Source organism: Poecilia reticulata, chromosome 15 (assembly GCF_904066995.2).
Source record: "Poecilia reticulata chromosome 15, P_reticulata-male-v2, whole genome shotgun sequence".
NCBI classification, from domain to species: Eukaryota; Metazoa; Chordata; class Actinopteri; order Cyprinodontiformes; family Poeciliidae; genus Poecilia; species Poecilia reticulata.
The window spans coordinates 18235766-18255830 of record NC_088844.1 but is presented as its reverse complement, the minus strand read 5'-3'; the positions used below and the strand labels follow the sequence as shown (position 1 = coordinate 18255830).

Below are 20065 nucleotides of genomic sequence, written 5' to 3'. Positions count from 1 at the left end.
GTGCAAATGAACGTCCCATGACACTGACTCAGCCAGAGCACCTGAACAAAGTCGGTGTTTTTAAAATGACGACAAGTCCTTCCTCTTTAGTAATGCCCCTTAAATATGTTGCATTTCCCTCATACAGCCAGGGTTACATCAGCTCACTTCCTACAATTCTGCAGAGAGCCAGTCCGAGGCTTTCCCGTCAAAGAATGATTTGTGCTGTAGTTGACACTAAAAGGTGGTTGAATTGAACTAATATTTGCATACGTCATATACAATACAGAGGGAATTATGCATTAAGCTGTTTTCTTCTTGAAAAATCTTTGGGCTGTGGAAAATGTTGCAGAAGACCATTCGTAAGCATCTTTCATGATAACCATTCCAACAGGTAGTAATGTAACCTACCATGACATATTTCTGGGAAGCAGTCTTATAATGCTGCATTTAATTTACAGAACAGATCATTTTGGAGCGCATCTGAAACAATTAAGACCACTTTGGCGTAAAACCTTTTTAAACAATTTCCACAAACATCAAATTAACGTTAGAAACTTCCCAACAAGTTGTTTCTATGCCAAGAGAAAAGGGAACAACTTTCTCGGATATTAAAATAGTCACTTCAGCACTGTTCTCCTATGATATGAAGACCACTTACATTTTCACAAAGATGTAGCAAATTATATTTTTGTTAGAATTCACCAAATGATTACTTCAGGTTGCAGCAGCAGCAACTAAAACGCATTTCACAAGTTGCTACATATTCAATTTTTACATCTGACAGAACCGAGTTGGGTGTTATTATTCACGTTACACAAATCATAAAAAGACACGAGACTCAAGTTGGCTTCTGATTTGGCAGAGAGGTAAAGGCTTATTTTTTCTCTCTTTTTTTGGCATTTGGTCAAACTCAGGTCAGATCATTTTCACAATCTTTGAAACACACTTGCCAAACCTGGGAGTGTTTATTCTACCTTACAATCCTTTAAAGTACAGAGTGTCAATTTTGAAGACTATACTTGGTGTCAAATAAAAACACAAACAGCTGTTTCATTTAAAGCTCTGCTCTGGACTGGTTTAGTCATACTGAGTAAATATGGTCCTGTCCACAATAATTAAGCCAGTCCAGAGCAGAGACGTTAAGTTAGGGGATTGCTCTTCTTCTTTAGAAGTAAAAATCTTCTTTGTAGTAAAAATCTAAAAACCCACTGGAAACATCCCTGAAGTAACTTAAAGACTTGCCTAAAGTTGAACGATCAAAGCCTAAATGATTGTTTAAACTGTTTAGTACAGCCATGCCGTATTTTTTATTTAAACTTTTTAATCTGTTTATGTATGACAGTTTAGAAGATGCACATTTTAGCTCATAGACATCGCATGATTTTAGCTTGACTGAAAAACTCTGGTCAGTTTTGGTTGCTCACATTCATATTTAAACTAGCTAAGACTGGACACTTATGATAAAATGAATGCAACCTCTTAAAAGGACAAAGGAAGAAATAAGAGGAAACAAAAGCCTTCCGTTGAATCTCCCGTTCAAGCGTCTGGTATGTGTGTTGTAAGCCGGGAAGCAATTTTCAATGAATGGGAAGACACTGTTAGCATCAAAGACTGCGCTGAATGTGCATGGCGGCATCCTGAAAACAACACGTGTGATCTGCAGAGGATATAGCGGAGGATGTGTAGTCTGTGCATCTGCTTCTGTGTGTTTAGCGAGTACTGAAAGGAATCTCCACTTCACATCTTTTCACAGTGACTGGTCACAGTAAAGGGGGGAGTGGTTTAAACTCACAGTTAGTGTTTAGACCACTTTAGCAAGTGGTCGGGGGACTGATGAAAGGCGAGCACATGCAGTCCGGCACCACTGAGGTAAAGACACGCTACCTCAAATGTCTGATTGCTTTCTCTCCACCTACCAAGGAGGTTTTTAAAAGGAGCCTGCAGAAACTTCAGAGAGCTGTTAACACTTGAATGCAGCTTGGGAAAGACCTCTAATGAGAGAAGACTAAAAACAAAAACTAACCAAAAATCAATCTCTACAATCTTTTGAGCAAAGAGTAATGAAGATGTTTAATGTGGATTTGCTCATTTTAAGTTTCTGCCTTGGTTTGGGAACACAGTATGGTGCTGTTGGCAAGAGACAGTATCAGATCCAAAACGGCCCGTGTAGCTACACTTTTCTGCTGCCTGAGCAAGAGAACTGCCAAAGCACCTACAACTATCCTGATCAAAAGGATGGACCAATGGACGACGAGTCGGTTCAGAGACTGGAACAACTGGAGATGGGCATGGAGAACAACACACAGTGGCTGCTTAAGGTAAACCTTTTCTCGCATCATAATATCTCCCTACCAATGTCAGCTTTTATATTATTGATTTAGAATTTTTTAGGAAAAAAAACATAACATATCAGTTAATCAAGAAACATCAGTGCTGTTTGAGAGAAATGTGTAGAAAAACTGTGAAGTGGAAACATCAATGTCAGTCCATAGTCCATGTGTCTCATAGTGAAAAACATTTAATGAAAGCCTACAAAGCTGTTACTAATTGTGTATTGATTTTGCCATGCAAAGTCATATGGATATATAAAGTTGAGTGACAAAGATTCAACACAGATGCAGGATGCATTTCTGTCTCTGTCTACTAAAGATTCTTTTTTTTTGTAAAGATAAATAAAATGTTTTTCTTCTCAAAATCACTTTAATCTCACTTCCTCATTATGAGATTAAAGACAAACAAAATGAGCCAAATAGATCAAATCAATCTCATGCAAAAGAAGTTTTGGTCGACCGCATGAGAACCATCAGACAGCGAAATTCACTCGTACAAACTCAAGTGTTGCCTCACATGTCAAAGCAAGCTCTAACAGCACCTCTTATGCACTTACAGGGGGCATGTTTCAAAGCACACCATTTCTCAGAAGACTACTTTGGGATGATAATGTGTCTATAAAAACTTAACTGTATGTGTATCAGACTACTTTAGACATTTTTCCAATTGTGCAGGTAAAGGAGACTGTATATTTCTCCTGGTAAGAAAGTGTTATGAAATTAAATTTTATCTCAATATTTAGTGGCAAATGTTAGTATAACGAAAGTGACATCATATCAAAAACTTGTTGAGTATTAATTTGTCACTATGTGAAACTAGAGCCCCACAAACTCAAATGTTAGTCCAAAAACAAAACCTTCCCTATTTTATAAGAGACTACCCCAGTGCACCAGGAACATTTAGTTACACTTTACAGCTAAACTGCACCCAGTATTTGCATTAAATCATATGTTGAAATATACTAATTAATAATAGCAAAATTTATTTAAATAAACTAATAATAATAAAAAAACTGAGAAAAAACATAACTATAGTGATAAGTTAAAAAGGTTTGCAAACATAATCAATTAGAGCTTATCATTATGATAAATCATAAATTAATTTTATTCCACACAGTAAGAAATGACAATGTCCTGGTAACCTTTTGTCATATTTCACTGTACATTGAAAAAAAATGTGGCCTAGGAATCAATGTGACTGATACATTCATTCCTAATTACTTCTAGCATTGAACCTTACTCCAGATGGACAAACTGATGAAACAGGATAACCTGTAAAAAAAAGAAAATCATAAACAGAGAATAAATAAGGAATAAAAGAAAATATATGTGTCCTAGTAACTATAGTTTCAAAATGACAACCTATTAGAAATTAGATGTTATTTGATCCACATCCTTTCTCATCCAAAATAATAAATTCCACTTATTAACACAGCTTATGAATAAAAATACTCTGTTCTTCTATGTTGCGGCAGACATGAAGTTTCCACTGCAGAATAGCTTGAAATTTGAAAATCCAGTTTTAAGATGTAGAATTTTATTTTGCACAAAAAACATGACAAACTGTTTCAGTCCCATAAGACCCTGAGGAGCAATAAGACAGTAAAGAGGAGTGAATGCTGAATAAATGAATGATGCATTAGGCTCAATTAACTGTAAGTAAAGTGGCTCAACAAGGTTGTGAACCTTTTTCTGGACATGGCGAGATGAAAGAGAAGCATAAATAACTTCAAACAATTCAGGGTCAACGGAAAGCAGTGTGCCAATGCTAATTTAAACTCATCACCAATCAATCTATTAATTTGTCCAATGAGCGTTCATTCTCCAACGGCAGATGACAGCTAAGACAAAAGAAGTCGACGTTTCTCGTGATTGAGGAACTCCGTCATTCCTCTCTGACGCTTTTCAGGCACTCGGAGTAAACAACTGATTAGATCACGAACTGTCAATCGGATATCCTCCCACACAGTTGAAATAATAATGCTCCACACATCTGTGTGTACCCAAGAACATAAACACACCAGATACAAGAAAAAGGAGGGCAAACAAAAGCGTAAACTGAACATCTTAGCTGAAGTTCTTTCCAAATGGTAATAATGTTTTGGTGTTATGAACGGAAGAGTGGAAGAGAAGGAAAACTTATGCAATGTTGGTGTTGGTGACAAAGAGAGAGCCCTACCAACGCTGGTTTCCAGTTGGACTGTAATGAAGGATGTAACTCCTCACTCAACACTTCCATCCTGTTTACGAGTCGTGTGACCTGATTGCTGCTCAGGAACACACAGCAGGAAATAACTTAATGATTAGTTTCAGTCTAAATCTAGCCTTTCTGTAAGGTAGATAAGAACAAATATGGGAATGTGTGTCGCTACGTCACAACTCTAATTGCTTTGTGGTATAGAATTTGAATTAAAGCTCACTGAAAGAAAATATTAAATTTTAGTAATATTAGAAAATATGTAAGACTTCATCATCAACCGACTCAGTTTGTTTTGCAATAGTTTTTTTTCTTCTAAATACCATGCTATGACAAAAATGTTTAAAACAAGCTGCGTTAGTCAAAAGTATAAAAACAATTATTCTTCCTGCTGCAAAAGTAAGGTATATAGCCAAAGGTTCTCTCATAAAATTACTGAATTCAGGTGTTCCTTATGATCACCCTCCAGCACCTGACCATGCAGACTTCATCTACAAACCTTTGTAAAAGAATTTCCAAACAGGCAAAATATTTTTTTCTTATAAGTCATGGTAAAGCGTAGAAACGGGTGGGGGAGGGGCAGTCCTGTTATTAAACCGATTATTTCAGGACTTTCAGCAGTTTACATTCAAAAGGACTTTAAATTGAAGAAACAGAAGTGGATTTATTTTCTTTAGTTAACCAGAACTACTTGAGCCCTGCATATACAGGTACATCCTAGTAAATGGGAATTTGAGGCTTGTTTGTCAGATTTAAAGTGCCTTTAACAAATAACCTTTAATGATGTATTAAAAATACTCTTCATTAAGCATGCGGTTCTGTATTAAAATGTTTTCTTCTTGATCTGATAAAAAATGCAAATCTCAAATGTTGTGGAAAATCACAATTAACCAAAACAAAGGCCTGAAAACATCAGTCTGAATGTAATTAACTTATGTTTAGAGACATAAGTTAATGTAATAACATAACTCTTCAATAATATTCTAATTCATTGAGATGCCCCTGTTCTGTGATGCTGGTAAACAGAGTATGAAGCAAGACATATTGGGTTCCTGATTTAACTTTTATTTCTCCTCCAGCAACAGAGGTGGAGCCCTTTCTTCTTCAATTTATATTAAAACACAGCAAGCGTGAAGCGCCTGTCATGAACCTTGACATCAATGAACAATAAAACTGCAGGTCATGCGGAGAAAGAAAAGATCAATAACTCTTACAAACTGCCTCAGGTTAACTTTTTTTTTTTTTTATCTGTGTTGCAGTTGGAGAACTACATACAGGACAGCATGAAACATGACGTGCTCCAGCTCCAACAGGCTGCCGTACACAACCACACGGCTACGATGATTGAAATTGGGGCGAACCTGCTGAGTCAAACTGCTGAGCAAACAAGGAAACTCACTACTGTGGAAGCGCAGGTGAGCCTGGACCTTCTGTTATTCCCAAACACATGGAAATAACATGCAGGAGGCAAAGCAACATACAATTGTTCACCCTTCCTGTTCTGTGCGAGCAAAATCTCACTTAAGCGCTTTCTGTGACACGCTGCGGTGAATAATATAGCTTCGGCAGGTTAAAAAATAAGCAATGGAGAAAAACATGTATGACGAAGTCAGTTTATTATTGTGGCTGCACGTCAATGACCTTGTGTGAGCCAACTGTACAGCATTTCCTGTTATTAGCACACTCGTATTCCCAGAGAAGGGGTCTATCAGTTTGTCACAATCAGACATCCGTCTGTTCAAAGACATCAACAGCTCCAATGGAGACACACAGCCAGGATCCATGTAAACAACCTGCGTTTTGCTGAGTTCAGTTCCTCCAAACTGGGAAATTAGTGGCAAGGTCAACAACCCCGGAGTTTAGTTCAATACATTGGAGTGTGAAAATATGTGGGGTTTCAGTGGTTTGCCCTTGTTTAGGTACGTCTAGAGTATTGTGGTATAGCTGTGCTTTCCTGTGCAGCTTTTCCATTTTGCAAATGGTTATTAGTTCAATCTAGAGGTGCAAACAGGACTTTGTGTTCCAACTTCATCATCTAATGGAAAACCCAGCTAAATTTGGGTTTTTCATTGAGTCATCAATGTTATCACAGTTGCATTTACTAATTTGTTGTTCACAGTATATCAACAGTGTCGGTGCTCCTTTACAACGAAACACCACATGTTTTGAGTTCAATTACTGAAGATCTATTTTAATTTTTTTTTTAATTGAAATTAAACAGGCTGTTAAAGTATGCCTTGTTACTTTGGCACTAGGTAATCCATCACACAACTCGACTTGAGCGCCAACTTCTTGAAAATTCCCTGTCGACCAACAACTTGGAAAAGCAACTTATAGTCCAGTCAAATGAAATCAGCAAACTGAACAATAAAAACAGGTAAGGAAATGCGATGAAAAGCTGAATTGTTACCAACAAATTGCTAGAGTAAGTGAAGCCAGAATGGCTCTTTGTATCGCCTTTTATCCCCTCTTTAGCCTTCTAGAGAAAAAGGTGATAGAGATCGAGAAGCAGAGGCAAGTGGAGCAAAAAACACTTCGAGAAGAAACGGAGCAGCTTCAGTCGCTAATACTGAGGCAGACGGCCATCATCGGGGAACTGGAGCAGCAGCTGCTCAAAGTTTCCTCCAACAACTCTGTTTTACACCATCAACAGCAGGAGATATTGGACACAGTGAACAGCCTGATACAGATATTATCTACCGGATCTGTCCAAGGTGAGCCGTAACAGCAGGTGGATCTTTAGGCAATGGGTACTGCTTGAATCAGAACAAGTAGGGATCTTTCAATTCTCTCCCACACAGCACACATTTACTTATTCAGGTGCTGTAAATGTAGAGCAATTTCCATATTTATTAGCACCCCAGAACAAGATATGAGGACAACTTTTGAACAAAATTGTTTTTAATTTCTTTGAAAAAAAAAAAAAAAATACTCCAGCAGTAACTTTTGGATATTTCTTCACGACTCTTATCATCCTCCTCAACATATGTCATGCAAAGATAAACTTGTGTCCTCATCTAGTCTCGTTTCTCATTTCCACTTGTTTTGAAAACTTTTTTTGTGTGGCTGTAGACCGAGTTGGATTTGGGGAAGTAGCTATTTTCTTGTAGGCAATTTGCCTTCCTGACACAGAGACATAAAATATTTGAAAGGCATATAAAAATATATTTACTTTAACAAAATATATGCTGTTTTTGTTTGCTTTTTTGGGGAGAAATTGTGTTTCATTCACAGAAATTACACTGATGTATTCACCAAAATGTAGAACTGGGAAACAATGTCTTTCGTTCATTCATTAATTTTACAGACTAATGAAATTATACATATCTGAAACTAATATGAACACGAGCTACATATTGCATCTAAATTCTCTTCAAACGTGTCCTGATAAAATAACGGCATATATGTTTTGCAGAACCCAAAATTGCCATGATGCAAGACACTCCAACCACATACATGGACTGTGCTGCCGTCTATAAGTCAGGAAACATCAAAAGTGGCGTCTACACTCTCACAATCCCCAACACCACCATAGAGTTTAAGGTAAAGTGTCCCCAGTTCATTGTCTAAATATATTTGGCCTGGACGTGTGTATGAGAACCAAAAAGAAAAAAAAAAAAGCAGTATACATGTTACCAAAAATTCACAGACCTACTACATTCTTGAGGGTGGATAGATAATGTTCACAGACTTCTCATAATACGCAATCTTAAACAAAAACTATAATCTCCTTAAAAACTTTTAAATTCTTTCCCCAGAACAGCATCTTGATTGAACACAAACTAGGTGGCACCATCGCATTAAAAATAAGCATCACGTTCTAACTTTCAGGGCCATTTATGAGCCTTCAATCACAGCACTGTTTTCTTTGTGTCTGAAGGCTTTCTGTGACATGGAGACAGAAGGAGGCGGCTGGACGGTACTACAAAAACGCTTCGAGGGCCGTGTTGACTTTCACCGTACGTGGCAAGAGTACAAAAAGGTAGAGGCAATCAAAAAGAAATTCTTTACGCAGAAAAAACATAACCTAGGTTACAGTTTTCACTCCAGATCTACATACCAGCAGCCTGAATTAGTCTGGGTCATTGACCATTTTCCCCAACGTGGCTTAGTCTGCACAGTCAGTCTGAGGCGTTTCCCGAACTCTATTCAAAGAGAACAACCAAGATGTGCATGGGAGTTGTGCACAGGCTCCCTGCATTTTGAAGTCATAATAATGTCAGCTATTTGCAATCATTAAAGGAGACAACTCAACCACGGCGTATTCGGCACGTCTAAAACGGTGCTGACGGTACGCCATCATCAAAGAGTATGGATGAACCTTAAGCGTAGTGTGTAGCGCTGATGACTCTAAATGGGAGAGAAATGAGCAAACAAGATGCTGAAAAGATCCATAATCCCTAAATACAGTCATTACAAAACCATTCTCATTTTTCCCCCCCTGACACTGAAAGGTTGTATTGGTGGAGAAGATCAGTGTCTGTTTTGTTTTGACAAAATATGTCAGTAAGGGTGGGGGGGAGGACTTTCAGTTTCATAGCAAAAAAAAAATAGGCAGTAGTACTCTGCTGGCTTTGCTAAGGAGGAAAAAAGGTGAATAATGCCATCAGGGGTTTCACGAGGTTTAATTACATTTCTTTGTGTCTTTTCAGGGATTTGGAGAACCGTCAGGTGAATACTGGCTGGGAAATGAATTTGTCTCCAGACTGACAATTCAACAATCATACAAATTAAAAGTCCAGCTGAGCGACTGGGAAGGAAACTCTGCTTTCTCTCAATACGATCAGTTCTCTCTGGATGGTGAAGCACAAAATTACAGGTTTGTTCGGGCACTTCAGCAGAATTGTTTATGCGTGCAATTTTGATTAAGCAAAAAATAATTAAAGCTCACAAAATTCTGCTTAACATGAAAAAGAAGTCAGTGTATAGTCTTACAACAGTGCTTTTGAAGAGTATTCTCTGAAGATAATTAGTATAAAAACACAATACTAAAGACAATTCACCATCAAAGAGTGCTATGGAAGTTCAGCATAAAAGCTCACTCTTTGCAATTATTCTGAATTACTTTTTTTGGTCAACATTCAGACAAGTCAAAATATTACAGAAGTAATTTTGATCAACCAAATTAAATGTGCACCATCTTGAAAAACATTAAAATCAAGAACTCTTCGAAGCACTACAGGCTGGTTCATGGTATGAAGATATACAAAACATAGAAAAGAAAAGGAAGTTATGACAGCTTCGATAGACAGACTTTCTAATCAGATGCTAATCAAAGAGCCAGAGAAACTGGAGTTTTCTCCAACTAATCTAAAAGAAGTGCAATACAATTTTTACTTCCCTTGTTAAAGACAGCTTCTTCTTTTTATACTTATTGAGTAAAACAGTGTGGAAACGAACGGAGCTCTACTCATCATTCCTATTAAGGCAACATTGATTAATTCTATAATTAATTCGTTCTATATTTTTATTTACTCTATATATCAAAATATCAAAAACACACAATAACATTTTAGAGCTAGAGCTGCAAAAACTTAGGAAAACATTTCACTGTTATTTTTAAATTTGTAAGCAGATCCTCAAGCAGTACCACCAGAGTATTTTTAATCACCATCGTATCCCCAGCTATCAGTATTTCTGCATAAATGATCACATGCCATTTTATTTAATCAACTTCAAAAGTAAATGCATAAAACTGTAAATGCTGACCAGTTACCTTTACACCTCATAGGCAAAACATGCCATAATAATTTTTTTTAAAAGCGGTTCTCCACACTGACGTACTGGCATTAGGCCAAAGAAAATCTAATAAAGCGGGTCAGTGTTTGAAAAATAGGAAGCACATAAAATGTCCTTTTTTGACATTCAGTCTGAAGATTTGGCAATAATAAAACCTTCATATTCAAATGTGGGCTGGGAAAAGGTTTCTTCGTACGAAATTAACAGATAGTATTCCTGTTTGACAACATATTTATTCTGTTGAGTTTGATGTTACTCTTAAAGCTTAAGGATGAACTGCAAAACAGCAAACAAAAACCATTTCCATAACGTCAACACTTTGCTGATGAAATTCTCAAGGAAAACTAAATGAACAAGTAATTAAAGAAATGATAAAAACTAATAATAATAGTTTAGTTTTCATGCTTTATACCCAATCGGGAAATAAAAAAAAACTATAAGAACTAAGTATTGCCTTTTGAGGAACGGTAATCACAGACTTCCTCCTCTTCTTCCTCCATTTTTTCTTCTCCTTTCTACAGGATACACCTTAAAGGCTACAGTGGAACTGCAGGCAAAATAAGCAGCATTGGGCAGCCAGGAAGTGATTTTAGTACAAAGGACGCAGACAATGACAAATGTGTTTGCAAGTGCTCACAACTAACAACAGGAGGTAAGAAATACATTCTATAAACATTGTATGTGCTTGGGTAATTCTGCAACCAAAAAGATATATAAATGGGTTGATAAGAAAACAATTACACTCACAGAACAAAAATCCTGGCATTAGCCCCAAAGTCTTCAAGGACATTTTAAAGGCCGCTGTACCTTTTATGGCAGTGTCAAAGAGCACAATTAGCTCAGGCTTAATCACCGATCTGCTCATTGGGGAATTCAACATTGACAATAGCTGACATTAACAGCCTGGGAACAGAGCTTTTCCCTCTCTCCTCCGGTAGCTTAAAAAGCCCTTCACAATCCCCCTGAAAGTGACTCAACTTTTCTTTATCTGAAACCGGGACTGCCAAGAGAAGTTCAGAATGATAAAAACCGTAACCTCATCTCCTTTTCTACTATGAGGGTTCAAAGGCACATTAAAAACACAGCCATGACTGGGTGGAACCAGGTCAGAAAAGGGGAAAAAAAGAAAAAGTGATCTTTGAGTACAAAACTGAATGAATAGAAAATAGACTAAAAGTTGAATGTCTCAAATTTGTATGGAAAATGAGTAGAGATACCTCCAATTTATATACACACACAAAAACAAAGATTAGAAACAGACATGTACAAGTTGTTCTGGAGGAAAATATAAATATTCTCTGAAAAATGTCAATAGAAATGTCATAGCAAACCTCATCGATATGAACTATGGAAAAATCCTGTAATTATAGTCTGATAAAAGCTGGATAATGAAAAAGAAGTGCAAGGGTGGATTTAATTAGGATATAATTATGCAGAATGCTCCTCATCAGTATCAGTAAGTGTATAATAATCAACTCCCACAAGCCTAATATAACCAGACCACTGACTGAGCTATCACTCATCAAGTTGCATTGACAATAATACTTGAAAAAGTGGAAAAAAATACAACAACCTTTTAATCTGAACTATTTCTAATGACTGAGATTAAACACTCCTTTAAAGATAGCATAATTCTGACTTAATTACATTAATTACTGTAAAAAAAAACAACATTCTGCTATTTCTGGGTACAAAGTAAACATGTATCTAAGTTACAAGGAGGCTACTTGGATTTTACTTATAGGTATGTAACTTATAACTTTGTTTCATGCATAAATTAGCATATGTTTATGTTATATGAATGTGCTCCAAGTCTTAAGTATTTTTTAATATACTTTAAGGCTGGCGTTGCTTCCAAAGGTCACAAATTGTTTTTCATCTTCATCGGTTGGAGGGATCGGTTTTATGAAGTGAACCTCTGGAAAAATCCTCAACTTCTAAAAGGTTAATATCTTACCTGAAGGAGATGAAGCTCTTGGCACCTTAGTATAAATTCAGATTAATTGGTTTCTGAGTCTCAAAACAATATCTGCCATGTCACAAAAAGAGCATAGCTGTTTTTCCCCCTGCAAACCACAGTAACTGTCTTAAATAAAAGTAGTGGTAGAAGAGGTCGAAATATTACGGCAGTTCTTTTTGGCCTTACCTTTTTTTTGGTAGTTACCAAGTCGGAAAATAGTTTTTTAAAATATAAATTCTGTCCTCAGTACATGCTAGACACAGGAGTATCATCACTGGTGCACCAGGTGCAACCTTCTCCATTTTCTGTGTAAATAACAGTCAGCTTCTGTTTAAATAAAGGCATCATGGAAACACTGATGACATTAGAAGGTTCATTACTAGAGTCAGCAAAAACTGCTAGGTAATTTAGAGATTGGAGTTGTTTTAAAAGTGTGGTATTATGCATTTTTCAGGCACATAAAGCCATTTTATATCACAATCAAGTAAGTATGTTACTCTCGGTTGCTATAAAAATGCATTATATATATATATATAACATGACTTCAAAAACATTTGACTTAAAATCGGGCCTTTGTCTCTTTAAGCTAATCTTTCCAACACTCCGCTTTCATCAGGTCATCAGAACAGTGCTGTTCATTATCCCGTTTACAAGCATACTTATGAGTGGTGCAGTGAAAAGTAATTCCTACGATGAGTTCAGCGGACTCTCTGTTCCACCAGATATGTACTATTTGCTGCTGCCACTAGTATAGAGGAACTGAGTGGGGGGAGAAACGAGGGAGGGCACTTCTATGAGGCGGAAGCTCGGCTGCAGCTCCTGGGAGGAGCTTTGTGGAAATAAGCAGGACTTTGTGCGAGCAAAGCGTTTAGGCACCTGCAGCCCTGAATGGCTGCCACGGGAGATTCAAATATGCATGAAAGAAGATAAAAAAAAAAAAGTTTATTTCACAGAAGACTCCCACTTTCAGACAGTAGAAGTTCACTTAAAGTTTTGCCTATTTGGACCAAGCTTCGGCCTTCAGTTCCAACAAGTACAGATATATACTAAATGAAGAAGTCGAGGAGTTGTTAATGTAGGTAAGATATTAACTGCTGAAGTCCTCTTGAGAAATGAAAAGTTAAAAACTGCTAAACTGTTCCTTTAATCACATAAGTATTCACTAATGGTGATAGAAAAAGCAGAGATTAAAACACAAATTCTGTTGTATACATTAATATTAATGTGTTCTGATGTTCCAGGCTGGTGGTTTGATGCCTGCGGCCCATCCAATTTGAATGGGATGTATTACCAGAACGGCCAGAACTCCAACCGCTTCAATGGGATCAAATGGTACTACTGGAAAGGATCAGGATACTCACTGAAGTCGACTACCATGATGATCAGACCGACGGACTTCTCAGCCTTGCTTTGAGCCCATGTTCGTTAAATGAAGCGTTTCAAAAAATGCTGCCCAGAAAACACCAGTACCAAAAATAAAGGTTCCAGTGGAACCAAAGTACTTCATAAATATGTCTCTTCATACATAAATTTCTCCTTATTTATGTCTTTATAAATTTGATCTCAAGGGTTTGTGCACATTAAAAAATGCTGACAGCTTAGACACAGTATTTATACTCTGTAAATGCCATCGTAAAAGTTCGACACAAAGATACGTACTTCAGCATAATTTCAGTATTTGTCCGACTGTGATTAGAATACCAGCAGATGATATTGTATAGATAGACCATGGTACAAGATAAATAACTGGCTCAAAGTGTTTTTTTAGATATATTCCAGATATTTTTATGATCTAAATGTTAGAACCACAGGAATGTTTTTTTCTACAAAAAGTTTTTTTGTTGTTTTGTTCAGAATGTATGTACATTTGATGTTTAATTTATATGTTCATGTTAGGGATAATATTTATGTCTACTATACATATAGAGGAAATCTGAGTGTTAGAATCCAAGTTTCTTAATTATGACTGTACAAGCAAACTCAAAAATTATATATTTTAATATATTCTGAGAGAACTCATAAAATACAAGCAGGATGATTATGTTTTTGTAATAGAAATGTATTTTAGAAAAATAATTTTTGTTTTGATTTAACTTAAATTGTTAACACTGGCTTTATGGGTTTATTAGAAATGCCTTAGAAGCCATTTTGTTACTTAAGTTGAATGCCATCAACTAGTCAGGACTCAAGTTTCCTTTGTGTTAGCTGACCACATCTCTTTACTGCTTCAACAGGAACATTTTCTGCATTGTTTAGTAAAATGTTTGCTTCGGTTTCTCAAGTGCAACATAAACAATAAATCTAAACGGATCAAAATCAGTGTAATGTTCCTTTCTATAAACAAACAGTAACCAAGCATCTGAAAATGATTAACATAGAAATCAGCAGGTTTTTTTTTTAAGTAGAATGAAATGTAACCTTTTCCTTATGTCATCTATGTGTACTTCCTGCAAGTATGCATGATATATTAAAAATGGGGGACAGGGAACATTTCTAAATAAAAAGCTTGTATTTATAATGTTTTATTAAAATGATGCAGAGTCCTAGATAAACAGACCATGTTGTTATGAAGATTATATGCCAGTTCAATAAAAAAGCAAACAAAAGAAACTATGCGCTTACATCAAACCTGTTGGACAGCAAAAATTCAGACTCCGGCCATCAGCAGAACTCTGTACAATACACACTCCACAATTATTAGCGCACCTGGTAAAGACAAGTAGTGAAGATAAAATAGCTGGTTACTATGGAGACTTGGTAACCCTAGGATACCACTCCTTCCTGCCTTGTTGATCAAAGCTCACATTGACTGAAACTAAAGTTCTTTCGGAAGGTTTATTTTATTTTTGCCACTGAGTAACTTTGGCAAATCGACACATATTTGCCTCACTTGAATGTTCTCTTGTTTTTCCTACTATGAAGCGTGGCTGAAATACATGGACCTCTGAATCAGATTTGTACCCCAGGGAATACATAAAATATGAGGAGTAATTACTATCCAGGAACCTGGGTAGTTTATGGAGAAGTTCTGACTAAGGAGCTGTCCAAGATTTCCTCATAAAAGCCCTAGAGGCAATGCAGAACCGTTTCACATGTGTAGGACTAAACGTCATCTGCTGCATTACTACACCGGTATATTCCAGTTACGCACCATAAAAGGAGAGTGCATATTATTTTAATAATGCAAAGACCAGCCAGCCCAGACAATGTTCCACTCATATAGAGTGTTGAAAGAAAGAATAATCTGGATTCATAAAAGTCAAGTTTGGGAAGAAGCAACACCTACATCGTTTTTAGAATACTTAAGGAAAAGCAAGCAAGCCGCAACAGGGCAACAACTAGCAACATCTACTTTTTACTTGATTTAAAAAAAAAGGCAGAGGCTTATCTTTTTTAACTAGATAGCTAAACTCCAAAGAAAAAGAAAGAAATCAAATTATTAACAAATGTCAACATTTGGGTTTTTCAAATTTAGAACTCTGAATTCTGTAAATATGTTGGAGTTTAGTGAATGTAACTTTGGTAAATCTTTTCTAAATACTACTAACCTTGGATTAGACTAAGGTTGAGAGTTATTGACTGTATTACTGGCTCCTACCTGTGCAGAAGGAAACTGGTCTGAAAGCTCATATGGCTCCTCTGGAATCCACTGCCTTTGCTCCAAGCACCACAGAATCTACTCACAAATAAAACGTGTTAAAGATGCTTAAAAGATCCTTGTGCCGTTTTCAGAAGTGTATTGTAATAGCTTCTGAACATTTCCATACCCATTCGAAAGACAGGATCCAGCAGCCACGTGCGATACCCAACAGGATGTTCAGAGTCCGTCTGTGTTCACCAGACACCACATGAGTTGTGCTCTCACATACTCGGTCGATGATTGAAAAACCACCCAGAGCTTTTACCACCTGCAGCACGGTCTGCTGCTTCCTAAAGGAGGCAGATGGGGTTAAAAAACAAACAAACATTGTAAACAAACAGTTTAACATCTCCTGTTTTTGCCAACCACTGCGTACATGTTTTAAAACTGATTTATCTGAATGTTTACTCTTGGATTGGGATAAACAACCAAGAAGAACTCACTCAGTGGGCATGCTGGTCATGACAAGTGTCCTCGGAGCCTGAAACAAACGCCAACATGCACATAATAAAAAGGATGACTTCAGCTGGACAGGTGAAATTCAATAACTTCTCACTTGTAAATTAATTTTAAAAGTGAGGAACAGAGTAATACACTATTTTGTTACACGTCTTAGTCAAGTCTAAATGAAGCCAAAAGTTTTTTTTTTGTTTTGTTGTCTTTCTTTTTGTAAGACTAGAAATTATCGAGTAAATCCTTAATTCTTTAAAACTCACTTTATCACGTTCTGGATACAAAAATAAAACAAAACACAAAACGTTAATGTGATAAGTGAAAAATGAATCACATTCTGAATCACTGAAACAAAATTGTAAATCTCTCCCCTGATGACTGCAGACCATCCAGGCACATAGTTTGGCCCAGATACAGAGAGCTATCATCGACGCAAACACCTCAGCGACAGCTACAAACAGGACCACCAAGCCCTTTTCCTGCCACACTCTGCTATCTAGTTTACCAGCTGGATGTCAGAGGTTAAGGCCTGCTGAGCACAGAGGTGTCAAAACAGTACACAAACCACACCCATGGTCGTCAAACATCACATTATTCCTGACATGGCACGTTAAGCAGTCACTCAGACGATAATGTCGTTGCTGCACTGTCGCCTCTCTTCGATCGTTCAACACGATTTTATCTTCAAGTTAGAGAGATCTGAGCTTTAACAGGGTAATTGGTCATTAATACCAGTAAGGTGAGTAAAGTGAAGTACAAAAACTGTAAATATTCTGAGAGCTTTTCTAAAGGTTCCTTAAAAAAAAAAAAAAAAAAACAGACTTGAGATTATTATAAAGCACGTACATTTCTGGCAGCTGCACAAAAATCTTGCAAGAGCATGAGCTGTGCATAATGAGGCTGTGACAAGGAGCTGGTGTGAAATGCAGCGCGACCTTTAAGCACAAACGCAAATGAAGAAAACGCTTCACTTTATGACTGAATCTTCTCTACAATTACTGTTGTGGACACACTGAACTTAGCACTATTCAAACAATCAAAGAGGAGCTGTCATCTTTAGTATCTTCAGATGTTGAAATATAATGGACTTACATACTAGATAGCAGAATAAAAGTTAGAGGTGAACCAATCAGAATATTTGCAGACAGATTTAAAAAGAAGCGGCAAAAGCAAATGAAATGGATGAGCAGTGCTTGTCAACAACTGATAGCATGAAACTGTCATACCCCAGCAGCCTTCAGCAAGAGAGTTATGCAGTTGAAATGCAACACTGACTTCTACTGGAGGTCTTTCCTGCCCACAGCATCTCTGAAGATCTTGGATGAGATGAATCATGATAACCTTTCATTTCCCTTTGCGATGAAGTATTTCTGAACTGAACTGACAGGAAAGCAGTTTTTCTGGTTTTGGTTTTCCAGAGTCCACACAGGCACAACTACATACAAATTGCTTTAATTCAACAATTTAATGTAAAACATACTGAGCATAAAAGAGGTAGTTGTTTGAAGTGCAACAGAAAATGAGGATATCTTACTAAATTCAAAGAATCAAAAAACTTCTTGCTAGTTAGTGGTCTTGTTTTAGTTTTGATGCCTTGCCAGACAAATAAACTACCTTTTAGTAAACTAAAAAAGTAAAAGTTAAGTTTTTGGACAACAAAACAATGACAATATTAAATTTAAAGAGGAAGCCAAGTAGTATGAACATGAAAAACACAGATAATTGTAAGAAAGAAAAAAAAAAAAAGAAGAAAAAGTCGGAATCAGATTAAGTATTTTAAGATTCAGGGCCACAGTCAGAAACTGACAATCCATAAATGTAATCTGTTAAGATCTCCGGCTAATGTGTCAGATAGGAGGTAAAACGTCTTACAGAGCTCCAAGTATGCGCGGCGAACTATGTCAATGAGAATATTCACTCACTTATAAGATAAGAATTAATTGGACTTAAGGCAGCGCAATGTTAGAAAATAATGGAAAGGCAATATCACTGAATATCTGTTGCCATAGATCAACATTTTCTTTTCACCAACTCTCTCTGTGACCTCTAGTTTCTTGGGAAACATCACCAGCGTCAGCTGTGGCTTTCTACTGCAGTGAAGCTCCAACAGGCAGGTAGAGCATGAGTTCCTGACACTTATAATGATAAATGAATAGAGCACTGCCGACAGTCCTTTGATATATTATCTGTAATGATGACTTATTTGCAGGATATTGTGCAGCACTAAATTGAATGAAAAACTTAATTCAATTTTGTTCATACCCTGACAATCAGGTGACTCTGGGTGACCTGCTCAATCAAAGAAAAAAACTCTTGATTTTCACAACTCTTCTTTGTGACAGAATGTAGGTGAAAACAATTTATATTTCTGGCAAACCCTCAGATTGTGTTAAGAATGGAAGAAAGACCACCGCTAACCTCAGCAAAAGTATTTGACCTACATAGCTGTAGGCAGGTGTGAAGTATTTTTGCAAGGTTATAGAGAAAATATTCTGTGCCGCTTCTTAGAAAGTGGTCTGCCATAACAAAGACAGTCTTGAAAAAACTTTAATTAGAAAAGAAAAAAAAAGAAAAAAAACTGCAACTGTTGCATTGAGGATTTATAAGGTGTCAAAACAAAATGACATCAGTCCTTGACATTTGTATTCAACAGATTACCACCGGTTTTGTCTTCTTTTAGTGTAAGAGAAGGAAACAGTGGTTAGAATGTAATCTTTTTTTACCTCATTTATCATTTATCAGGTCCTAACTTTATTATTTTGCATATAGCTTTCTTTGTTTTTAGAGTTCCTGAGTAATAAACCAAAGAAATAAGCATCCCTCCTAATATTTTATGGATCTGATGATTGAAAAGGTAATTGTTGCATCATGGAAATATTGAATTGAGATTACCATGGTTTTTTGAATAAAACACAGAGGAGCAACAACAAACTGAAAAGTGTGATCGCAGAGGGGCGTGAAACAAAGTTGAGCCGTTTTCAGCAACAGCTTGTTGAGGTTAGCAGCGTAACGTAAACAGAGCTGCAGGTGCATTTCCCAAGCAAGGAAGTTATGCTACCAGCAAACAGCCAAAACACAGGAAGGACCAGACAGAAACTCTCATCTATGTGCTTCCGACGCCGTCAGCCATTGAAGCATGTACGTCCTTTAAGAGGAAGTCCATGCATGTGTATTAAATAAACACAGCTGATATTTTCTATGTCAGAAAGACAATTTTTTTATAACTACATACCCATGCATGAATGTCTAGGATGAGAAAAGATAAACAATTCATTGCAAAATGCTCAAAATTGAGGTAGGAACCACATAAAAAATAAAACAGTTTGCAAAACCATTTACTTTGTCTGAAAATCTATTATCCATAAAAAAGAAATTGAGGAGTGGGGGGAATCAATCTCTAATCTATCACAGAATTTCATACGAAAGAAAAGTGTTCAAATTCATCCAATCAACATTCCCTGGATTTTGTCTACGCTGACATCCAATTTAGCAACAAAAAAAAAAGAAGCATTTCATCTATTTACCTTTGTTTTGTTAACCATCTTCTGAAGGCTCCCGTCGGCTTGCTTATTTTGATTTTCTTCGGCGTCGGAGGTGATCTCTGTGAAACCAGCTGCGACGGTGCATTCATTTCCTCCACCTAAATATGAAAACACGACAAGCTATTTAAAATAGAGACGAGCTGGAGAATGGGAGTGTCAGTCAGGCTGTCAACAGCTGTGGTTGTGTTCCTTTCAACCGTGATCCGCTTCAAAACTTAGTTG

At 36.8% G+C, this 20065-nt stretch overlaps 2 protein-coding genes across 4 annotated transcripts in view; one reads left to right on the top strand and one right to left on the bottom strand.

Annotated features, from left to right (window-relative positions):
- The window catches only part of mcph1 (microcephalin 1), a 34588-nt gene that overhangs the window by 7283 nt on the left and 7240 nt on the right, over positions 1 to 20065 (bottom strand). For all 3 annotated transcript variants that reach the window (XM_008429778.3, XM_008429779.3, XM_081616653.1), the window contains exons 10-13: positions 19826 to 19941; positions 16292 to 16329; positions 15976 to 16138; positions 15807 to 15884 (exon numbers count right to left, since the gene is read on the bottom strand). In XM_008429778.3, the coding sequence (XP_008428000.3) occupies positions 15807 to 15884; positions 15976 to 16138; positions 16292 to 16329; positions 19826 to 19941 (395 nt within the window). The remainder of the gene's footprint in view (positions 1 to 15806; positions 15885 to 15975; positions 16139 to 16291; positions 16330 to 19825; positions 19942 to 20065) is intronic.
- angpt2a (angiopoietin 2a) lies at positions 1722 to 14814 on the top strand. Its single transcript, XM_008429777.3, has 9 exons — positions 1722 to 2300; positions 5769 to 5924; positions 6765 to 6886; positions 6985 to 7223; positions 7925 to 8052; positions 8390 to 8491; positions 9162 to 9328; positions 10770 to 10900; positions 13450 to 14814. The coding sequence occupies exons 1-9, from the start codon at positions 2043 to 2045 to the stop codon at positions 13620 to 13622; spliced, it is 1476 nt and encodes a 491-aa protein (XP_008427999.2). The 5' UTR covers positions 1722 to 2042; the 3' UTR covers positions 13623 to 14814.